The sequence below is a fragment of the Stenella coeruleoalba genome (assembly GCF_951394435.1).
Source record: "Stenella coeruleoalba genome assembly, chromosome: 15".
Lineage (NCBI taxonomy): Eukaryota > Metazoa > Chordata > Mammalia > Artiodactyla > Delphinidae > Stenella > Stenella coeruleoalba.
In genome coordinates this window covers 81,352,159-81,371,898 of record NC_137161.1, presented here as the reverse complement: position 1 = coordinate 81,371,898, position 19,740 = coordinate 81,352,159, and the positions used below count along the sequence as shown (strand labels likewise).

Genomic DNA, 19,740 nt, shown 5'->3' with positions numbered 1-19,740 from the left:
GTTCCCGCCCCTAGGACGGAGGGCGGGGCGTCATCTCCAGCACGTGCTGCATCTACCCGCGCAAGCCCAAAAGGGTGTGCGCAGGCGCTGCCCACTAGGGGGAGGAAGGAGGCGGGGTAGGGAGGTTGCTGGGTTTAGAGCCGGGCGGAGACCGCTGAGACTCATTCCTCAGGAACAAGGGTCGGGTGTCAAGGAGACCTTTTCACACCAGCTCCCCGTCCCCCGCCTACGGTGGGTGGGATCGCGCGGCAGAGACAAAGGATATCAGTAGGGACGGACATAGCTGCGAAGGGAAGTAGGGTGTCAGTTTGGGGTGGTGGGCTTTTGGGGGGGCTGAGGGGGCTATATTTAAACTCCCGGAGCCGTTAAGTTGGTTCGTACTCCGATGCGCGCGCAACCAGGGTGGTGTCGGAGTGCGCATGCGTGATTCCAGGGAGAGAGGAACGCGCCCCAGCAGTGCGCGCTCGCGGCGAAGCGGTAGTGGTAGTGGAGAAAGGGGTCGGCGCACGCGCGGTTGATTCCTCGAGTTGTTCGGGTCTCGCGGGCATCTTGTTTTGGTCTCGCGGGCGAGTAGGGCGCGCTTCGGGGGAGGCGCTTGGGCGCGAGACTAGGGGAGAAGAGCAGAACTGCGCGCGCACTCGCGAAAGGGGGGGAAGCGAGCGGGGTTTAGGAAGGGGGGTTAAGCCCCCTGTCCCCCCGGTTGCCCTCGACTGGGACGGAATAAGGGGAGGAAATGATCGAGATGGCGGCGGAGAAGGAGCCGTTTCTGGTGCCGGCCCCGCCGCCGCCGCTTAAAGATGAGTCGGGCGGAGGGGGCGGCCCCACTGTGCAACCGCACCGAGAGGCAGCCTCCGGGGAGCTCCGCGGCGGAACACAGCGTGGGCCGGGCCCGCGCGCACACTCGGCGGGATCCCCGGCTTCTGAGGCCGGCAAGGAAAGCCCCGGGGCTGCACCCACCCCTCGGGGCGGTCAGTCGCAGCAGCAACGAGGGGGCGGCCCCCAGGCGCAGTCGCACGGGGAGGCCTGCTTGTCGGATCCCCCCGGGAGAGCCGCTCCCCCGGACGTGGGGGAGGAGCGACGGGGAGGGGGCGGAACAGAACTGGGCCCCCCTGCTCCTCCTCGACCCCGTAATGGCTATCAGCCCCACCGGCCCCCTGGGGGAGGTGGGGGCAAGAGGAGAAATAGCTGTAATGTAGGGGGAGGTGGTGGAGGCTTCAAACATCCGGCCTTCAAGAGGCGCAGGCGGGTCAATTCGGACTGTGACTCTGTCTTACCCTCCAACTTCCTCCTGGGGGGCAATATCTTTGATCCATTGAACCTGAATAGTCTCCTGGATGAGGAAGTGAGCCGCGCACTCAATGCGGAGACCCCTAAGTCATCCCCACTTCCGGCCAAGGGGCGAGATCCAGTGGAGATCCTCATCCCCAAAGATATTACAGACCCTCTCAGTCTCAATACTTGCACTGATGAGGCCCAAGTAGTCCTTGCTTCGCCACTCAAGACTGGTCGGAAGCGGCATAGACACCGGGGACAGCACCACCAGCAGCAGCAGCAGCAGCAGCAGCAGGCAGCTGGAGGGAATGATAGCCACTCCGTGCTGCCCACAGTCCCCCTCACTTCCTCACTCCATGGGGAGGGCACCCCGCAGCAGCAGCAGCAGCAGCAGCATAGAGGCCAGAACCGGGACGCCCCCGAACCCTATGAACTCAACACAGCCATCAACTGCAGGGATGAGGTCGTGTCTCCCCTTCCATCTGCCCTACAGGGTCCCTCAGGCTCCCTTTCAGCCCCTCCAGCTGCCTCAGTTACCTCTGCATCCTCGTCTTCCTCCTCACGACATCGCAAACGTCGCAGGACTTCCAGCAAGTCAGAGGCAGGGGCTAGGGGTGGAGGCCAGGGTCCCAAGGAAAAGGGCCGAGGGAGTGGGGGAGGCCGCCACCACCTCCACCCACTACCTGCTGCGGGCTTCAAAAAGCAACAGTGCAAGTTCCAGTATGGGAATTTTTGCAAGTACTATGGGTACCGCAATCCTTCCTGTGAGGACGGGCGCCTTCGGGTGTTGAAGCCTGAGTGGTTTCGGGGTCGGGACGTCCTAGATCTGGGCTGCAATGTGGGCCATTTGACCCTGAGCATTGCCTGTAAGTGGGGCCCGTCCCGCATGGTGGGCCTGGATATTGATGCCCAGCTCATCCATTCGGCCCGCCAAAACATCCGACACTACCTGTCCGAAGAGCTGCGTCTGCCACCCCAGACTTCTGACGGGGCCCCAGGAGCAGAGAGTGAGGAAGGGACCACAACCGTCCGAAAGAGAAGCTACTTCCCGGCCTCACTGACGGCCAGCCGGGGTCCCATTGCTGCACCCCAAGTGCCCTTGGATGGAGCAGACACATCCGTCTTCCCCAACAATGTTGTCTTCGTCACGGTAAGAGGGTTCACAGGCTCTTGGGATAGGGACCAGGAGTGAAGATGAGGTTAAATGGGAACATGGCAGGGAAAGGTTATAACCCAGAGGGTATCTGTGCATGCACCCCTCCCTAGGAAAACCAAATCCTCCAGAGAAGGGTCTGAATCTGCGATTGATTCCACTGGGTGTGTCTCCCCCCCTATAACCTGGGTCGGGGGGGCGGTGGCGGTGGCTCTACTTGGAGTCCTTTCTCATGACTGCAAGCCCCAGAATTGGGGCAGACTCCTCTTGCCCTGCTCTTGGCCAGTACTGTAATCCAGACTTGTCCACCTTCCCCGTTAGAGGATGTGGTCCAGATGAAAACTTGTCCTCCAACCTACTGAAGGTGCATGAAGGGGTGGGTTTCAGACATGCAATGTCTTGGGATGGGGGAGAGGATTAGGGTAGTGGCTGACTAATTACAGTTTCTGTCCTTTGATGGGGACCTTGTTTGCATTAGATGCAGAATTGATTGTCAGTGGCCAGGAACCTAAGCGGCTTGGCCTAAGGTCATCTCCACACTGACCCAAGATGGTGGGATGGGGAAGTGTCAGAAAGAGTACCTTGGGGAAGCAGGAGAGAGTACCATGTCTTCAGTGTCTGTCCCCTGACTGCAGGTGGATTCCCGTAAAATGCTCCAGTTAGGCCAGCTACAGGAATAGTTGGCAGTGTGTTGGGTTACAACCTAGAAGAATGGACTTTGCAGAGGGTGGTAATGAGCTTATCATCTAGAAAAGGTTTCCTGTGGGATGGGGTTCTTCATTTCTCTGGGAGAAAAAGAATAGGCCTGAAACTTTGCCAGTCCCAACTACAGGGAAGGAACCCACAGGTCTCCCTTTCAAACCTGGGTTGGGGCCCTTTGCATAACGTTGAATCTCTCAGCTTAATGACTGTGGGGTGGGAATAAGTAGTGGACAGGGTCTTGGGAGAACCCCACCATTCTTTCTCTGCAATTTGACCCCAGCTTTGGTGATCTCGTGGATAATTTGCTCAATTTAAAGTTACCAGGCTTCCCTGGTGGCGCAGTGGTTGAGAGTCCGCCTGCCGATGCAGGGGACACGGGTTTGTGCCCCAGTCCAGGAAGATCCCACATGCCACGGAGCGGCTGAGCCCGTGAGCCATGGCCGCTGAGCCTGCGCGTCCGGAGCCTGTGCTCCGCAACGGGAGAGGCCACAACAGTGAGAGGCCCGTGTACCGCAAAAAAATAAAGTTACCCAAGCTCCCTTTTTATGTTTGATTGGCTTACCACCAATAGAAAGCAAGAAAATGAGACTCAAACAGGGTACCATTTGGGAGTTATTTTGAGAAGTGTCAAAGCAGATTGTGGCCAAGGACTAAAGTGAGGCTGCAGAGTGGGTTGTGAGGGGGCAGTGGTTCTTTTATGTCTCTGTTGACCTCACCCCCAATTCTTGCTCTCAGGGTAACTATGTGCTGGATCGAGATGAGCTGGTGGAGGCCCAAAAACCTGAGTATGATGTGGTGCTCTGCCTCAGCCTCACCAAGTGGGTGCATCTCAACTGGGGAGACGAGGGGCTGAAGCGCATGTTTCGTCGAATCTACCGGCACCTACATCCTGGGGGCATCCTGGTCCTGGAGCCCCAGCCTTGGTCATCCTACGGCAGGAGAAAGACTCTCACGGTGAGTTGGGGTTTCTGGAAGTTGGGCCTATCCTTCCTTTAGTTGAGGCAAGGAAGGCCTCAAAGAAGCAGAAAGAGGACTTTCTGAACAAGGTGAAAAGGCCCCCTGGGTGGGCATCATCCTCCACCAGCAGAGAAGGCAACGAGCTAAAGTGATCCCTTGTCGTCCTCCCTAGGAAGCAATCTACAAGAACTACTATCGAATTCAGCTGAAGCCAGAGCAGTTCAGTTCCTACCTGACATCCCCAGAGGTGGGCTTCTCCAGCTATGAGCTTGTGGCCACACCCCACAACACCTCCAGAGGTAAGGCTGGCTTATTTTGTTGGGGGAGGAAGGGAGGCCAGTCCTGGTGCAGGGTGCAGACCCTGTGGAGTCTTAAGGTCCTGCCAAAACCCCTCCTGATTGCACACTCTTCCCTCAGGCTTCCAGCGTCCTGTGTACCTGTTCCACAAGGCCCATTCCCCCAGCCACTAAGTGGCCCCCTGAACAGAAAGTGTGAAGCTGCCCGCTGCTCCAGAGGACCTGGGGGGGGAGAGGAAAGTATCCCAAGGTCTTTTCTTTCTGCCTCCAAAAATAGTTTCCTCTCCTGGATCTGCAGAGAAAGCTTTTCCTGTGTTGCTGCCCCAGCCTCTTCCCTACACCTCTGGCACCTAAGCAGCAAGCCCAGCTGTGCTGGAGTCACCATCATCTTCCTCTCCCCTAGCCCACTGGGCTGGATGGCATGGACTGTTTGCTGCCCTCTGTTCTCCGAGGGCATGGGAGCTGGGGGGTATCAAGTTCTCTAGCCTCTTCCTCCTGTTCTCCCAAGGAGAGGTTCCCATTTCTCCTCGGCCCTTGTCCCTAGCTGCGTTTCAGTGGACCACGGATAGATGGACTGAGGGTTAAAAGGGGGGCGTTGCTGGGGAGGCATGCAGGTACTGTGAAAATCCTTCCCTCTGCTGTCCCTCACTGGGAGAGGGGGTTGGGTTTGGAATGTGAGAACAGCACAATAAACTTGATGTTTAGGGCAGTGGCCCACACACCTGTCTAGCACATTCTAGTTGGGGGCGGGGGGTGGGGGGGGGACACGGTGCCTCCTGGTAGAACCTGTGCTTCCTCTCTGCCCAAACTATAGTCTTAAGGAAGAGGGCAGGTTTTTCAATGGTTGGGAAGGCTGTTGAATGCTAACGAGACCCACACCCAAGTGTACAGAACCCTAGGCCAGGAAAAAGGGGTATGTGAACTTTGATGTGAAACCTGAAGAATCTATCCTCCCCCAAAGAAACACTGACAAAACTTTTTTACGTAAGCTTTGGGCACAAAGCTAACTTTGGAAGTTAACCGTGAAGTCGAAGTGGAACTAGAAAAAGGCACTTTTAGGACCAGACCACCTGCCTGCTCTATTTCTTATCACTACCAAGTTCCTTTAAAGGAGGGCCAAAACCTTGACTTTCTGGCAGCTTCCAACCTGAGGCTTGACCCCATCTCAAGGCTCCCAAGAAGAGTCCCATTTGTTAGCAAAACCACTTTATTCTCATAGTTTAAAAACAAAAAGATATGAACTAGCAATCCAGGGAGCCTCCCAAGTCTACGCTTCCCATCGCCTCAGTGTCCGATGCATAAGGAAGGTATCCTCTGAAGGGCGGGGCCGGAGTTGAAGCCGGAGAGGGGGCAGACCTTCCAGGGTCAGGTGTGGAGATTCATAAAATAATGTTTCTGGATCACACAAAATGGTCATGTCTGGCCCTGGCCCAGATGGCTCCTGTTGGAGTTGGAGCAAAAAGCAAGGTTACCCTCGGGGAGGGGACAGAACCCCTGGCAGTTGGGGAGGAGGGGGGACGGGGTAGGGGAGACTCAAGCCCAGGTCCCTCACCTTTGGAGGCGGGGCTCGGGCCTGCGGCGGCAGAAGCGCCAGTTTCTCCCTCAGCGCGGCGTTCAGAACCTGTTCCTCGGGCACCTGCAGGCTCACCAGGTCTCGGAAGAGCCGCTTGGAGCGCGGCACGTTCAGCCCTGAGACCGCAGGAGCGGAAGTGAGCGGCGCCTCGCACCCCCGCTCCCGCGCCCGGCCGGCCGCCTGCCCCCCTCACCCTCGGCCACGCTCTCTTCCAGGCTGCAGCGGGTCTGGAACGACTTTCTCAGCTGTTCTTCCACGGCCTTCGCGGCATCGAACTGGCCCCCGGCTGCGGCCCGCGCGGCCTGCAACTCGAAGCTCAGGGCCAGGCTGCTCTGCTGCGCGGGCGTCCCCAGGTCCTGCGGCGCCGCGAGCTTCTCGCTCGGTGCGGTGGCGGCCGGCGGCGGCTCGGACCGTACCGGGGAGGGCGGCGCCAGGCGGAAGCGGACCTGGAAGCAGAGAGCGGGGCGGTGAAAAAGTAGGCGCTGGGTCGTCGGCGGGCTGGCGGCCAGGCCTTCCCCCAGCTCACCTGCCGCCCCTTGCGGGCCCCGCCCCGCCGGTCCGCCCGCCCCTTCCGCCGTCCCGGGCTGCAGTTGGACCGCCCGCGCCCGGGGCTCTCGGACAGAGGGCTCAGACTTAGGCTCAGGTCCAGGCCGGGCTCCGGCACGGGGGCTCCGGGCACGGGGGCTCGGGGTTCTGGGAGTGGCCCTGGGTCAGCCACGGCCTCTCCCCCTTCCACCGACTCCAGCTCTGGCTCCTCACAGCCCATCATCTTGGGGTGTCTGCAGGGGTGCGGGGTCGCTGGGGCCCAAGGGTCAGGGAACACAGACTCGCCACCTCCTCTCCCCCGCCCTTCTAAGACAGCGCTACCCAAAACCGTTAGCGCCCGCCCCGCCCTATTGGTGCGCCTAAGCGTCATTTCCGTTGCCCCGCTCCCCGCCTCCCGGAAAGCTTCCGCCCACAAAGCCTTGCCCCGCCCCCAGGCCGGGGTTTTAGAGCTGAAGCCCTTGGAAGCTCTACGGGTCCTCATTAGGACCATTTTCATCTAGAAACTTGCGCTACAGCGTCGTTGCCCTATCCAATCGCCACCACCTGGCCTCCGCTGGAATCCAGAGTGTGTCAGTCCTCCCTATTAACGGTCCAGCGTCCCCATACTGGATCTCCCTACTCCGTGCCTCCACAGCATCTCCGGGTGTTCCGTCGCCCCCAAACTCGGACCGGAGCTCCCCAGTTTGAATGAGGGCGTGGCTCGCTGACTCCAGCCCCGGGCTCCCTCCTAGGTGACCGTGGTTGCCTGGGCGACAGCAGCCTCATTCAGTTTGCGGCCTTTTGTGACTTTTTCCCCTTCGAAGATCCACTAAAATATTCATCTATATAAAAAATAAATATCTGCATATAAGTACAGTTTTTTAAAAAAAGGCTCCGTGGATTTATCCCGGACTGCAGGGCAGGAAACGGGAGCTCTCGCCTCATTCCCTAATGTTCCTTGGGGTAGGCCCTCTCAGTTCTGTAAGCCTCTGTTTCTTCTTCTGTAAAATGTACTAAGTTGGGTTCAAGACTTTTGAGGCTCTCCCAAAATGCGTTAACAGTCAACAGGCATGTTTTTGTGTCACTTTTTCAGTTTGTTTTCACATACTTTATCTTCCAAGAAATGCTGTGGAAGATCAGATAGAATGGATGGCATTACCCATATTTTACAAAAAAAGTTTTCGAGAATCTCAATGGTGAAACTAGAGGCTTTCCTGCTAAAGTCAGGAATAAGTATGCCCATTTCCTCTACTGCAGATCTTCCACCACTTATGATGGGGTTATGTTGAGAGAAATATATCGTTAAGTCGAAAATGCATTTAATACACCTAACCTACTGACCATCATAGCTTAGCCTAGCCTACCTTAAATGTGCTCAGAACACTTAATTTAGCATATAGTTGGACAGAATCATGTAACACAAAGCCTATTTTATAATAAAGTGTTGAATATCTCATGTAATGTATTGAATACTGTCCTGAAAGTGGGTACAGAATGGTTTTAAGTGTATCACGTTGCTTACGCTCATGACCACGAGGTTGACTGGAAGCTGCAACTCACTGCCTCTGCCCAGCATCACAAGACAGTATGGTACCATATATTGCAAGCCCGGGAAAAAGATCAAAATTCAAAATTTGAAGTACGGTTTCTACTGAATGCTTATTGCTTTCACACCATCATAAAGTTGAAAAATCGTAAATCAAACCGTCACAGGTCAGGGACCATCTGTATACTTTGTTTTGTGTATTTGACTTTGGAAACTTATATGTTTTACATGATTATATGATACAAATTAATTTTTAAAAATCAGTCCCTAAAAGTTGAAAGCAAGATGAAACAAATGAACCTAAATGTATATTTACTACACAGATGGGAACTAACTAACTACACAGATGGGAACTCTTCTGAATGACTTGAAAAACACAGTAATTTAGCTATACATCCAAAAAATCTACCCTAAAGACAAAATTAACTGCTGTTTAAAAAAATTTTAAACTGCCATAAAATCTTAAATTATATTCAGTAGTCATATTGTTGGGAATAAGTGAAAATGGGTAGGATAGAACATAATTATGTTGATGTTATCAGAACTGGAATTTTGGCATAGGAGAAAAGACATACAAATATAAAATCAATGATGTTATGCAAATTCCCTATACTCTTGAATTTAGGAAGTATCTTATGAACCCATGGAATATTTTAGTTTAAATTTAAAAGCATATACTAATTCTGTCTACTGAAAAGCCCTTAGAAGCAATGATGGACCCAGTAAGCACCCCTGGCCTCCAGAATGTGGTAGCTAATTTCATATCCCTGGGCATTTCAAAACCTACACGCCAATGTTCATAGCAGCTTTATTCATAATAGACAAAAACTGAAAACAACTCAGTGTCCTCCAACAGGTAAGGACTTAAACTATGGTTCACTTAGTGCCATAGAGTACTAATCAGCAATCAAAAGGTGCACACTATTGATAACATGCAACAACTTGGATAAATTGCCAGGTTATTATGCTGAGCAAAAAAAGTCAACTCAAAAAAATTAGATGCTATATGGTTCCATTTACATGACATTTTGGAAATGACAAAAATTTAGGAATGGAAGACAGATTTCGTGGTTGCCAAGTGTTTGGGATGAAGTGGAAGAGACGCAGGTGGTGGGAAGGAGGTGGGTGTGGTCATAAAAGGTGTAACCCCAGAGTTTTTCTTTGGTGTTGGAACTGTTCATTTCCTTTACTGTGGTGGATACAGGGACCTACACAGGTGATAAAACTACACAGAACTTCAACGAAAGATCTGAAACAGAAATTAAGGAAACAAGCCCATTTACCATCACATCAAAAAGAACAACATACCTAGGAATACACCTACCTGAGGAGGCAAAAGACCTGTACTCTGAAAACTATAAGATGCTGATGAAAGAAATCAAAGATGACACAAACAGATGGAAAGATATACCATGTTCTTGGATTGGAAGAATCAATATTGTCAAAATGACTATACTACCCAAGGCAACCACAGATTCAATACAATCCCTATCAAATTACCAATGGCATTTTTCACAGAACTGGAACAAAAAAAAATTTAATTTGTATAGAAACAAAAAAGACCCTGAATAGCCAAAGCAATCCTGAGAAAGAAAAATGGAGCTGGAGGAATCAGGCTCCCTGACTTCAAAATATACTATAAACTATACTACAGTAATCAAAACAGTATGGTACTGGCACAAGAACAGAAATATAGATCAATGGAACAGGATAGAATTAATCTACGACAAAGGAGGCAAGAATATACAATGGAGAAAAGACAGTTTCTTCAATAAGGGGTGCTGGGAAAACTGTGCAGCTACATGTAAAAGAATGAAATTAGAACATTACCTAACACCATACAAAAAAATAAACTCAAAATGGATTAAAGACCTAAATGTAAGACCAGATACTATAAAACGCTTAGAGGAAAACATAGGCAGAACACTCTTTGACATAAATCACAGCAATATCTTTTTGGATCCACCTCCTAGAGTAATGAAAATAAAAACAAAAATAAACAAATGGGACCTAATTAAACTTAAAAGCTTTTGCACAGCAAAGGAAACCATAAACAAAATGAAAAGACAATGCACAGAATGGAAGAAAATATTTGCAAACGATGCTACCGACAAGGGATTAATCTCCAAAATACACAAACAGCTTGTGCAGCTCAATATCAAAAAAAACAACCCAATCAAAAAAAGGCAGAAGATCTAAATAGACATTTCTCCAAAGAAGATATACAGTGCTCCAAAAAGCACATGAAAAGATGCTCAACATCACTAATTATTAGAGAAATTCAAACCAAAACTACAATGAGGTATCACCTCACACTACTCAGAATGGCCATCATCAAAAAGTTTACAAACAATAAATGCTGGAGAGGGTATGGAGAAAAGGGAACCCTCCTACACTCTTGATGGGAATGAAAATTGGTCCAACCACTATGGAGAATAGTATGGAGGTTCCTTAAAAAAATAAAAATAGAACTACCATATAATCCAGCAATCCCACCCCTGGGCATATATCTGGAGAAAACCATAGTTTGAAAATATACATGCACCCCAATGTTCATAGCAGCACTATTTACAATAGCCAAGACATGGAAGCAACCTAAATATCCATCGACAGAGGAATGGATAAAGAAGAGGTGGCACATATATCCAATGGGATACTACTCAGCCATAAAAAAAAGAATGAAATAATGCCATCGGCAGCAACATGGATGGACCTAGAGATTATCACATTAAGTGAAGTCAGTCAAACAGAGAAAGACAAATAGCATATGATGTCACTTATAATGTGGAATCTAAAAAGATAATACAAATGAACTTATTTACAAAACAGGAACAGACTCACAGACTTCAAAAACAAACGTATGGTTATCAAAGGGGAAAGGTGGAGGGGGCATAAATTAGGAGCTTGGGATTAACATATACACACTACTATATATAAGGTAGATAACCAACAAGGACCTACTGTATAGCACAGGGAACTCTACTCAATATTCTGTAATAACCTATATGGGAAAAGAATCTGAAAAAGAATGTGTATATGTATATGTATAACTGAACCACTTTGCTGTACACCTGAAACTAAGACAACATTGTAAATCAACTATACCCCAATATAAAAAAAATTAAATTTAAAAAAATTTTTAAAAGCTATTTAGAACTTAATACATACACACACACACACACATACACACGAGTACAAAACTGGGAAATGTTAATGAGATTGGTGTATTATGTGAATGGCAACATCCTGGTTGTCACAGAATAGTATAGTTTTGCAAAATGTTACTGCTTTAGTCAGTTCATGCTGCTATTAACAGAATACCACAGACTGGGTGGCTATAAACAACAGAACTTGATTTCTCACAGTTCTGGAGGCTGGGAAGTCCAAGATCAAGGTCCTGGCAGATTCCATGTCTGGTGAGGAACCACTTCTTGGTTCACAGGTGGCTATCTTCTCATTGTGCCCTCACATGGCGAGAGGGGTAAGGGAGCTCTCTGGGGTCTCTTTTGTAAGGGCACTAATCACCTAATCACCTCCCAAAGACCCTACATCCAAATACCAACACTTTGGGGATTAGGTTTCATTATAGAAACTTTCAGGGGACACAACTATTCAGTCTATAGCAGTTACTATGGGGGAAAACTGTGGAAAGTGTACGAGGGATGTTTCTGTATTATTTCTTACAACTGCATGTGAATCTACAGTGATCTCAATAAAAATTTTAATTAAAAGTAATGCTGGGGCTGGGAAGAAGGGCAGTGTGTGAGGGTGGGTGTATAGAGGAAACAAGATTAGCCAAATGTGGGTGATTGTTGAAGCTGGGTGATGGGTACATGGGGGTTTATCATAATATTTTTCTTTACTTTTGTATATATTAGAACATTTCTATGATTTAGAAAAAAAAAAAAAACTTTGGGTTTATTTTTTTTAAAGGAGGCTGAGATAGCTTTGGCACCCAGGAAGTGTTGGAGCTGAAACTTGAAACTGCACCCTATCCCCCAACCCTCAGGCCTGGGCTGTGACGATGGATATAAATGCCCTACAGGAACCCTAGCCATGAATTCAGTAAACTCAATTCCTCAGTCTTAAAATCCAGCCACTTCACCTCACATCAATCAGAATGGCCATCATCAAAAAGTCTACAAAAAAAAAAAAAAAAAAAAGGTCTACAAATAGGGCTTCCCTGGTGGCGCAGTGGTTGAGAGTCCACCTGCCAATGCAGGGGACACGGGTTCGTGCCCCGTTCCGGGAAGATCCCACATGCCGCGGAGCGGCTGGGCCCGTGAGCCATGGCCGCTGAGCCTGCGCGCCCAGAGCCTGTGCTCTGCAACAAGAGAGGCCACAACAGTGAGAGGCCCGCGTACCACAAAAAAAAAAGTCTACAAACAGTAAATGCTGGAGAGGGTGTGGAGAAAAAGGAACCCTCCTACACTGTTGGTGGGAATGTAAATTGATACAGCCACTATGGAGAACAGTATGGAGGTTCCTTAGAAAAATAAAAATAGAGCTACCATATAATCCAGCAATCCCACTCCTGGGCATGTACCTGGAGAAGACCATAATTCGAAAAGATTCATGCACCCCAATGTTCATAGCAGTAATATTTACAACAGCCAAGACATGGAAACAACCTAAGTGTCCATCAACAGATGAATGGATAAAGAAGATGTGGTATGTGTATATATATATATATATATATATATATATATACACACACACACACACACACACACACACACACACACACACAATGGAATATTACTCAGCCATAAAAAAGAATGAAATAATGCCATCTGCAGCAACATGGATGGACCTAGAGATTATCATACTAAGTGAAATAAGCTAGACAGAGAAAGACAAATATCATATGATATCCCTTACATGTGAAATCTATAAAAATGATACAAATAAACTTATTTACAAAACAGAAATAGACTCACAGACACAGGAAACAAACTATGGTTACCAAAGGTGAAAGGGAGGTGGATAAATTAAGAGTTTGCGATTAAAATATACACACTACTCTGTACAAAATAGGTAACCAATAAGGACCTACTGTACAGCCTATATAGCACAGGGAACTATACTCAGTATCTTATAATAACCTATAATTGAAGAGGATGTAAAGAGAATGAATGTACGTATAAGTGAATCACTTTTCTGTATACCTGAAACTAACACAACATTGTAAATCAACTGTATTTCGTTAAAAATAATTAATTAAATAATTGATTTTTAAGCAAAAAGAATAACTATAAAACATTTTTTAGAAATCTGGCCGCTACCTCTTCTTAGGCCTGGATACAGAGATTAAAACAAGCCATTCCCGGGAATTCCCTGACGGTCCAGTGGTTAGGACTTGGCGCTTTCATTGCCGGGGTCCTGGGTTTGATCCCTAGTTGGGGAACTAAAATCCCGCAAGCTATGCAGCACGGGCCAAAAAAACCCCAAGCCATTCTGTTTGCTAGCTTATGTTATGGGCCTCCAAGAAGTGTAAAGTTCACCGAACAACTTTAAAGAAACAATATGAATATGAGGATGGGTAAGTGGAGGTGAGGGAATGAGGGGTCTCAGTCCAACCTCCACTCTGCCTAGGATTTTTTTGGCTGGAATTGCTTGTGCTCTTTTTTTTTTTTTTAATTATCATGTACATATTTATGTTAATACAACTTGATGTTGCTCTTCCTCTCTAAAAAAAAAAAAGTCCCCCATTTAAGACGGAACTGATAAGCAAGGAAGATTCCTTCTCTATCCTGAACTTCAGAGTCCCCTCGTGGCAGCATGTTCTAGAGCTGTACCCTCTTCTGCAAAGATGGATTCCAGTTACACACCACAGAAAAACCAAGCCCTGACTAGGGGCAGCAGAAGTGTGAAGGGGGAACCCAGGAGGAGGGAGTGAGGAGAGAGATTGTAAATGTGGTCCAGGAACTGACACACACACCCCACCTACTCAAAGCAAAGGGGAGGAGGAACAGAGAAGCTTCCCCGAACCCCGTTAACTGAGATTGCCAAGTGAGGGGGCCCTGCCCGAGCCCTCATCAACTGGCCCCTCCCTCCACTCTCCAGGCTGGGGAGGTCCCACCTCTGCATCACTTCCCATCCTGGGGAGGGTGGGAGAGGAGAGAAGAAACAGTGCTGAAGGAAGAGGGAAAGGAGCACAAGAAGACCCCCAGGAAGAGGTCATGCTTCGGGTTCTTGGGTTTTGTCTTGATCGGTTACACTCACCAGGTAGTGGTGCTCCCTTTAGTCATCTAGGACAGGCAATCCCAGACACGGATCCTGGCTTGGGACAGACAAGGCTAGGTGCTGGAAGGGGTCATTCAGGGTCATTCCTGAGGTTCTGCTGGGCCAGACACTGGTGGGCTAAGGTGGGACAGCAGACAGGACAGGGCCAGAGGTCCTTCAAGGGACCATGCTGTTGAGTAGTACCAGCATGCATCCAGCACAGTGGTGTGACTGGGACCATGGCAGCAGGCAGCTAGGAAGACCCGCCCCAGCTGAGAAGGCAGGGGAAGAGCCATGGTTCCATCCAGGAAAGCGCCCTCCAATAGGGCCCAGACACGTCAAAGAGATGAGGCAGCAGCCCTCCACCACCACCCTCTGCAAACCCCACGTGCAGGGACCCCTCACTTCCCGTCTCCCACTCCCAAACTGGCTGCTGCCGAGGGGTCAACCCAGAGACACCTCCTCACTGTGTCTCTGTCACACAGGGGATGCTGGAGGGTGGGAGTGGCTGACCTTGCACTTCAACAGCTGTAACCCACCCCTCAGCCACACACACGTCCAGGCTCCCAGCCCCAGTGTACTTGCCCATCCTACCTAATCTCAGGAGTTGGCAGGGTAAACCACCCCCCAGCAGAGGGCCTGAGCCCTCCACTCCTTTCTCCCAACCCAGAAGGAACAGACCGACACCTGGAGGCGAGGGCACAGGTCCGGCTGCCCGCCAACGCACTGACTCTGAGCCCCTCGGCCTGGCCCCTCCAGAAGCAGGGAAAGGAACAGGAGGGCCAGGATGACACCCCTTATGTCTGAGTCTCCAGGGATATGGGATGAGACCAGCTTCTGGGATGGAGATTTGAGGGTAGGGAATAAGGTCTCATTCGGAAGAAGCTGTCCACAGTCTGGGTGGGGTAGAGAATGAAGAAGGGGAAATTGGATGACACTAGGAAAACAGAGAGAAACAGATTTTCAGGGTTGGAGGTATGGAGAATTCAGTGGAGTTGGGCTTGGCAAAGGGGAGAGTATTAGATTGCGAGCCTGGGCTTGCTGGGGAGGGGATGTCCTTGATGTCAACATAGGGAACAGAAGTTGATGCCCGTTGGTTAGGGCCTAAAAGAGCCTGGGGAGAGGCTGGTCAAAAACCACTGGAGCTACAAGAAAGGGGATAGAGGCCATGAGCAAGGTGGGTGGGGTTAGAGCCACAAAACATATGGCCATAAACCAGGAAGATGGGGCCATGGGTAGGGGAAATTTAACTATGCAGAGGGACACATGGTAAACTGCTGGCCTTAACCTAGGATACAGGTCCTAACAGATCTCTGCCTGGCTAAGAGTCGGCACCTCAAAAAAATGGGATGGGGGCAGTCTGCTACTCAATGAGGGAGGGCACACAGGATATGCTGGGGGATCCCTAGGGTGAAGGGTGATTCCGCGGGAACCTCTAGGTCAAACAGGCAGATGCTGGTGTGAGGTCTTTGCACAGCCCAAGGCTGGCTGGTGGAAGAGAAGGATCAGAGTCCCTCTGACTCCACTCTCTGCCGTGGTCCCAGGACCATCTGCCAAATGTCAACCCAACAGGAAAAGACAGGGTGGGGGGCGGGGGAAGGAGAGGAGGGGGCATGCTGGGAGGGATGGGAAACATAAAGTTTCCAGGTAGGGGTGAGAGGTGCTCTAGGCGAAGAGGAGAGACGGGGGGTCAAGGGGGGCAGAGACAAGGTATTGGGGGCTGGGACATCATTAAGTGACTAAGAGGCAGGGGCCACGTTCCCCAGCAATAACCTCAGCTTGGGCAGCTGTGCAGAAACTTGAGGAGGGACCAGGGCCGGGGGTAAAAGGGAGAAGGCCTGAGAGGGAACTGAAGCTCTGAGGTCCTGCCTTGGTCCTGAGGCTGCAGGAGGTTCCAAGATGGTGGAGAAGGAACCCTGGCCCAGAGCCCACTGGTGTCCACCGCTGCTGAGGCTATGGGAAGCTTGGGTGGGGCAATAGGACTCTCCTCCCCAAAAACTACTGGGACAGGGGGTCCCAGCCTCCACAGACCACCACCCTCCCTTGTCAAAGTCTGACCCAGCTCCCCAAACTCTTCCCCTTTATCTCAACCTGTGTCTCTGCCTCCACACTCTCCCCATCTCCCCTAAGCTGCCCCCAAGAGGTGCCCAGGCCCAGACTGAGCCCTCTCCCAGGACCTGCAATGCAGAGGGGATTTTAGAGTCTATGAGAAAACTGACCCAGGGCCAGCAGCTGGTAGGTGCAGAGCCAGGGCCTGAGCCCAAGGCACCCTCCTCTGTGTGGTGCCCAGCCTTCCTCTCCCCACCCGCCATTTATGCTCAGGCAAGAGGGTGGCCATGTTCCCCAGAGCCCAGCACAGGCCCACCACAGAGAGAGAAGATAAATATTTGCCAAATGAGAAAAAAGTATTCTTTTCAGGTTTTAAACACTATCCCTGATTCTGACAATTTAGGATTTGACTAATATGATGACTTTTTTTTTAATTGGCCCAAAATTCTTTGACATTCCTTCCATTGAGAGGCGCAGTGTACATTCCCTCCCCTTGAATCTGACTCACATGCGCCTTCACTGAAACAACTCTGCTCCCCACAAGCCAACCACCACACTAGCTGGGAACTGGAGCAGGAGGGAGGGCAGGTGAGACAGCCAGCCTGGGGGTAGTAGCCCTGCTGAGGGTCCCCCAAGGAGCCAGGTGGTCTCCTTTTGTTATGTAAATTAAGCAGCTCTCCAGGTAACCATCACTTTTCCTCCTTTTCTGTGGCTGCCAGGGAGCTCAATGCTGAAGTTGGGCCAGATTGCAGTAACTGACATTGGCCTAGGTTTCTAGCACATTTAGCTCCTTTGAGACTTTAAAAAGTAAATGGAACACCTGCATCACAGGATTGCTGGGAGGATTACAAGAAGACATTTAACATCTTTCAGAACCCACTACATGCTAGGGGTTATGCTAACTGCTTGAAACAAAACCCTGTGTGGTATTATCATCCCCATTTTGCAGATGGGGAAATACATCCGCATACAAAGAGGCCAAGTGATTTGCTCAAAGTCACACAGCAAGTAGGTACAGGAAATGGGACTACACTCTAAGGCTCTCCTCGTACATCTAAAAAGATAATGCATGTGTGAAAGCACCTATGTCAACAATGGTTTCCTTCCTTCCATCTTTGGGCTCCATCGGCACATCTGACCATCCCTCAGCTGGGGCACTTCTCACCCCGCATTGAGACTATCAATTTACCTTCTCTCAGCTGTGTACTGGGCTGGAGTGAATCACCTTCAAAACTGCCCCAGGGAGGACCTAGCACTCAGTAAACGTTTGCTGAGTGAATGAAAACCACACCACTTGTATTCCATTACTCATTGTAAAGCTCTTTCATTCATCCCACAAATATGTACTGAGCACCTACTCTGAAAATCTAGGGCTGCAGTTAAGTCCTCTGTGGACACAGCTTTGTTTAATCCTACCAATCACTGTGTGTTTGCTGTGGGTGCTATCATGCACATTTTTGAGGAGTCTAAGACAGTGGCTCTCAAACTCCAGCACGCATCAGAATCTCCTGGAGATCTTGTTGAACACAGTGCTGGGCTCCACCATAGAGTTTCTAATTCAGTACGTCTGGAGTGGGGCCCTAGAAATTGTGTTTCTAATAAACTCCCAGGAGATGCTGATGCTGCTGGCCCCTGGTCCACACTTTAAGAACCACAGCTGGTAATGGGTGAGGTGTTGGTCTACACCCAGGTCGGTGTGACTGCCCAGGCTCTTACCCACAATCCCTAGTGCTTCCTAACCTGAGAGCAGGGCAGGTGGCATGAAGGAGGCCTTTAGGCAAGTTCTGTTTGCACAACTTGGGGAGAAATGCAATCGCCCTTCTGGTCTTTCACGCCCCTCATCCCCACCCCCAGGTGAGCCTACCTGGAAGCTACTGAGAGTCTGGCCTAGAGCTGGTCCTGGGACCTCTCCTCCTTACTTCTCAACTCCTTTCCTGGCTGTTTCCCACAACTTGTAGACTAAGCCAGGGCTCCCTAACCCCTGGGCCGCAGACCGGTAATGGAACAGGGCCGCCCAGCAGGAACTGTGCAGCAGGCGAGCGAGTGAAGCTTCATCTGCGGCCCCCATCGCTCCCCATTGCTCAGATTACCTCCTGAACCGTCCCACCCCCCGCTGGTGGAAAAATCGTCTTCCACGAAACCGGTCTCTGGTGCCAAAAAGGTTGGGGACCGCTGGACTAAGCGATCAACACTTACGTGTGTATTTGGCGGAAGGCTGGTGTAATAACTGACCTCTCAAAGATGTCAGGTTCAATCCCAATTACCCTTAAAAGAGGGAGGCACCAGGACACTTGATACAGAAGAAAAAGAGACAACGTGACAAAGGCAGAGATTGGAGTGACAGCACCCACCAGAGGCTGGATGAAACAAGGAATGGATTCTCCTTTAGAACCTCTGGAGGGAGCACAGCTCTGCTCACAGCTTGGTTTCAACTCAGTGAAACTGATTTTCAACCTCTGGCCCCCAGAACCCTGAAAGAATGAATTTCTGTCGTTTTAGGCCACCAAGTTGGTGGCAATGTGTTACTGCAGCCTCAGAAAACTAATGTAGCTGAAGGAAAGGTCTGGGCTGCCCCTCAGGCTCAGGCCACCATGTCCCCCAGGATCTCACCCACACCTTCGCCTTGGCAGCATCCCCATCCTTGGAGGGCTGGGATTGGAGGCCCTGTGGTGGGAAGGATTTGGCCATCAAGGACCATCTTTCCTTTGAGGGCTTCTCCAGGCTCCAGAGAGTTGCCAAGGGAAACCAGGGCAAAGGCAGGAGGAGAAAGGGTGGGTGGTGGAAGACAGGTGGAGTGTTGGGGGCACTGGAGAGGGGAGCCTGGTGTTGGGATTACAGAGGAATGACTGGCCCCCCGTGAGTCCCTCTGTGTGGGGAGAAGGAAGCGGGAGCCTTGACAGCACAGGGGGGAGGGGTGGCCATGGGGCGGTCTGTTGTGTGGAGAAGTTGATGGGGGTAGGTCTACATCCAGCCATGCCCACCCAGGGGCCCCCAAGATCTTAAACTTCTGGGGGTGGCCACCCAGCTGGTCACCAATCATACTTAGCAAGTGTCAGGCTGCCGAGGCAACCAGGAAGGGTACTAAAGAAACTGAAGCCTTAGACACTAAGTTTTAGGAAACGTAGGCTGCTAGCAGAGACCTAGGAATCAGGAACCAGCCCCCTTTCTGCAAGTTACTCCCCACACACATGGTGTCAGTCCTTCAACCTGAGAGAGCCCCCAAATGCCCAGTACATTTCCTGCTGGCATCCCAGGCCGCAGAAAGGCTGCTACTTGGGCAAAAAAGGGTTGAGGCTGGGTTGATTCTGGGCTGGAGGGACAGAGGAGGCTGCAGGCGGGGACTGGGTAGTCTAGCAGGAAGTGAAATCGGTAGAGAAAGAGGCCTTTTGACACCAATCAGCAGTGTGCTGTGACCACAGCACTGAGACCACATCTACAGTCC

At 50.5% G+C, this 19,740-nt stretch overlaps 2 protein-coding genes across 3 annotated transcripts; one reads left to right on the top strand and one right to left on the bottom strand.

Moving 5' to 3' along the window:
- Positions 1-100: 100 nt before the first annotated feature.
- MEPCE (methylphosphate capping enzyme) lies at positions 101-5,091 on the top strand. Of its 2 annotated transcripts, none has more exons than XM_079945429.1 (4): positions 101-2,422; positions 3,863-4,081; positions 4,257-4,383; positions 4,658-5,091. In XM_079945429.1, exons 1-4 carry the CDS (start codon positions 734-736, stop codon positions 4,732-4,734), a joined length of 2,112 nt encoding a protein of 703 aa, XP_079801555.1. In that variant the 5' UTR covers positions 101-733; the 3' UTR covers positions 4,735-5,091. The 2 variants fall into 2 exon arrangements, with proteins under 2 accessions (XP_079801555.1, XP_079801556.1); XM_079945430.1 differs by having other exon boundaries at positions 4,502-5,091.
- A 436-nt stretch (positions 5,092-5,527) lies between these two features.
- PPP1R35 (protein phosphatase 1 regulatory subunit 35) lies at positions 5,528-6,795 on the bottom strand. The gene is made up of 4 exons (XM_079945199.1): positions 6,480-6,795; positions 6,147-6,399; positions 5,933-6,069; positions 5,528-5,821 (listed from the first exon to the last, which is right to left on the bottom strand). Exons 1-4 carry the CDS (start codon positions 6,720-6,722, stop codon positions 5,648-5,650), a joined length of 807 nt encoding a protein of 268 aa, XP_079801325.1. The 5' UTR covers positions 6,723-6,795; the 3' UTR covers positions 5,528-5,647.
- Positions 6,796-19,740: the final 12,945 nt, after the last annotated feature.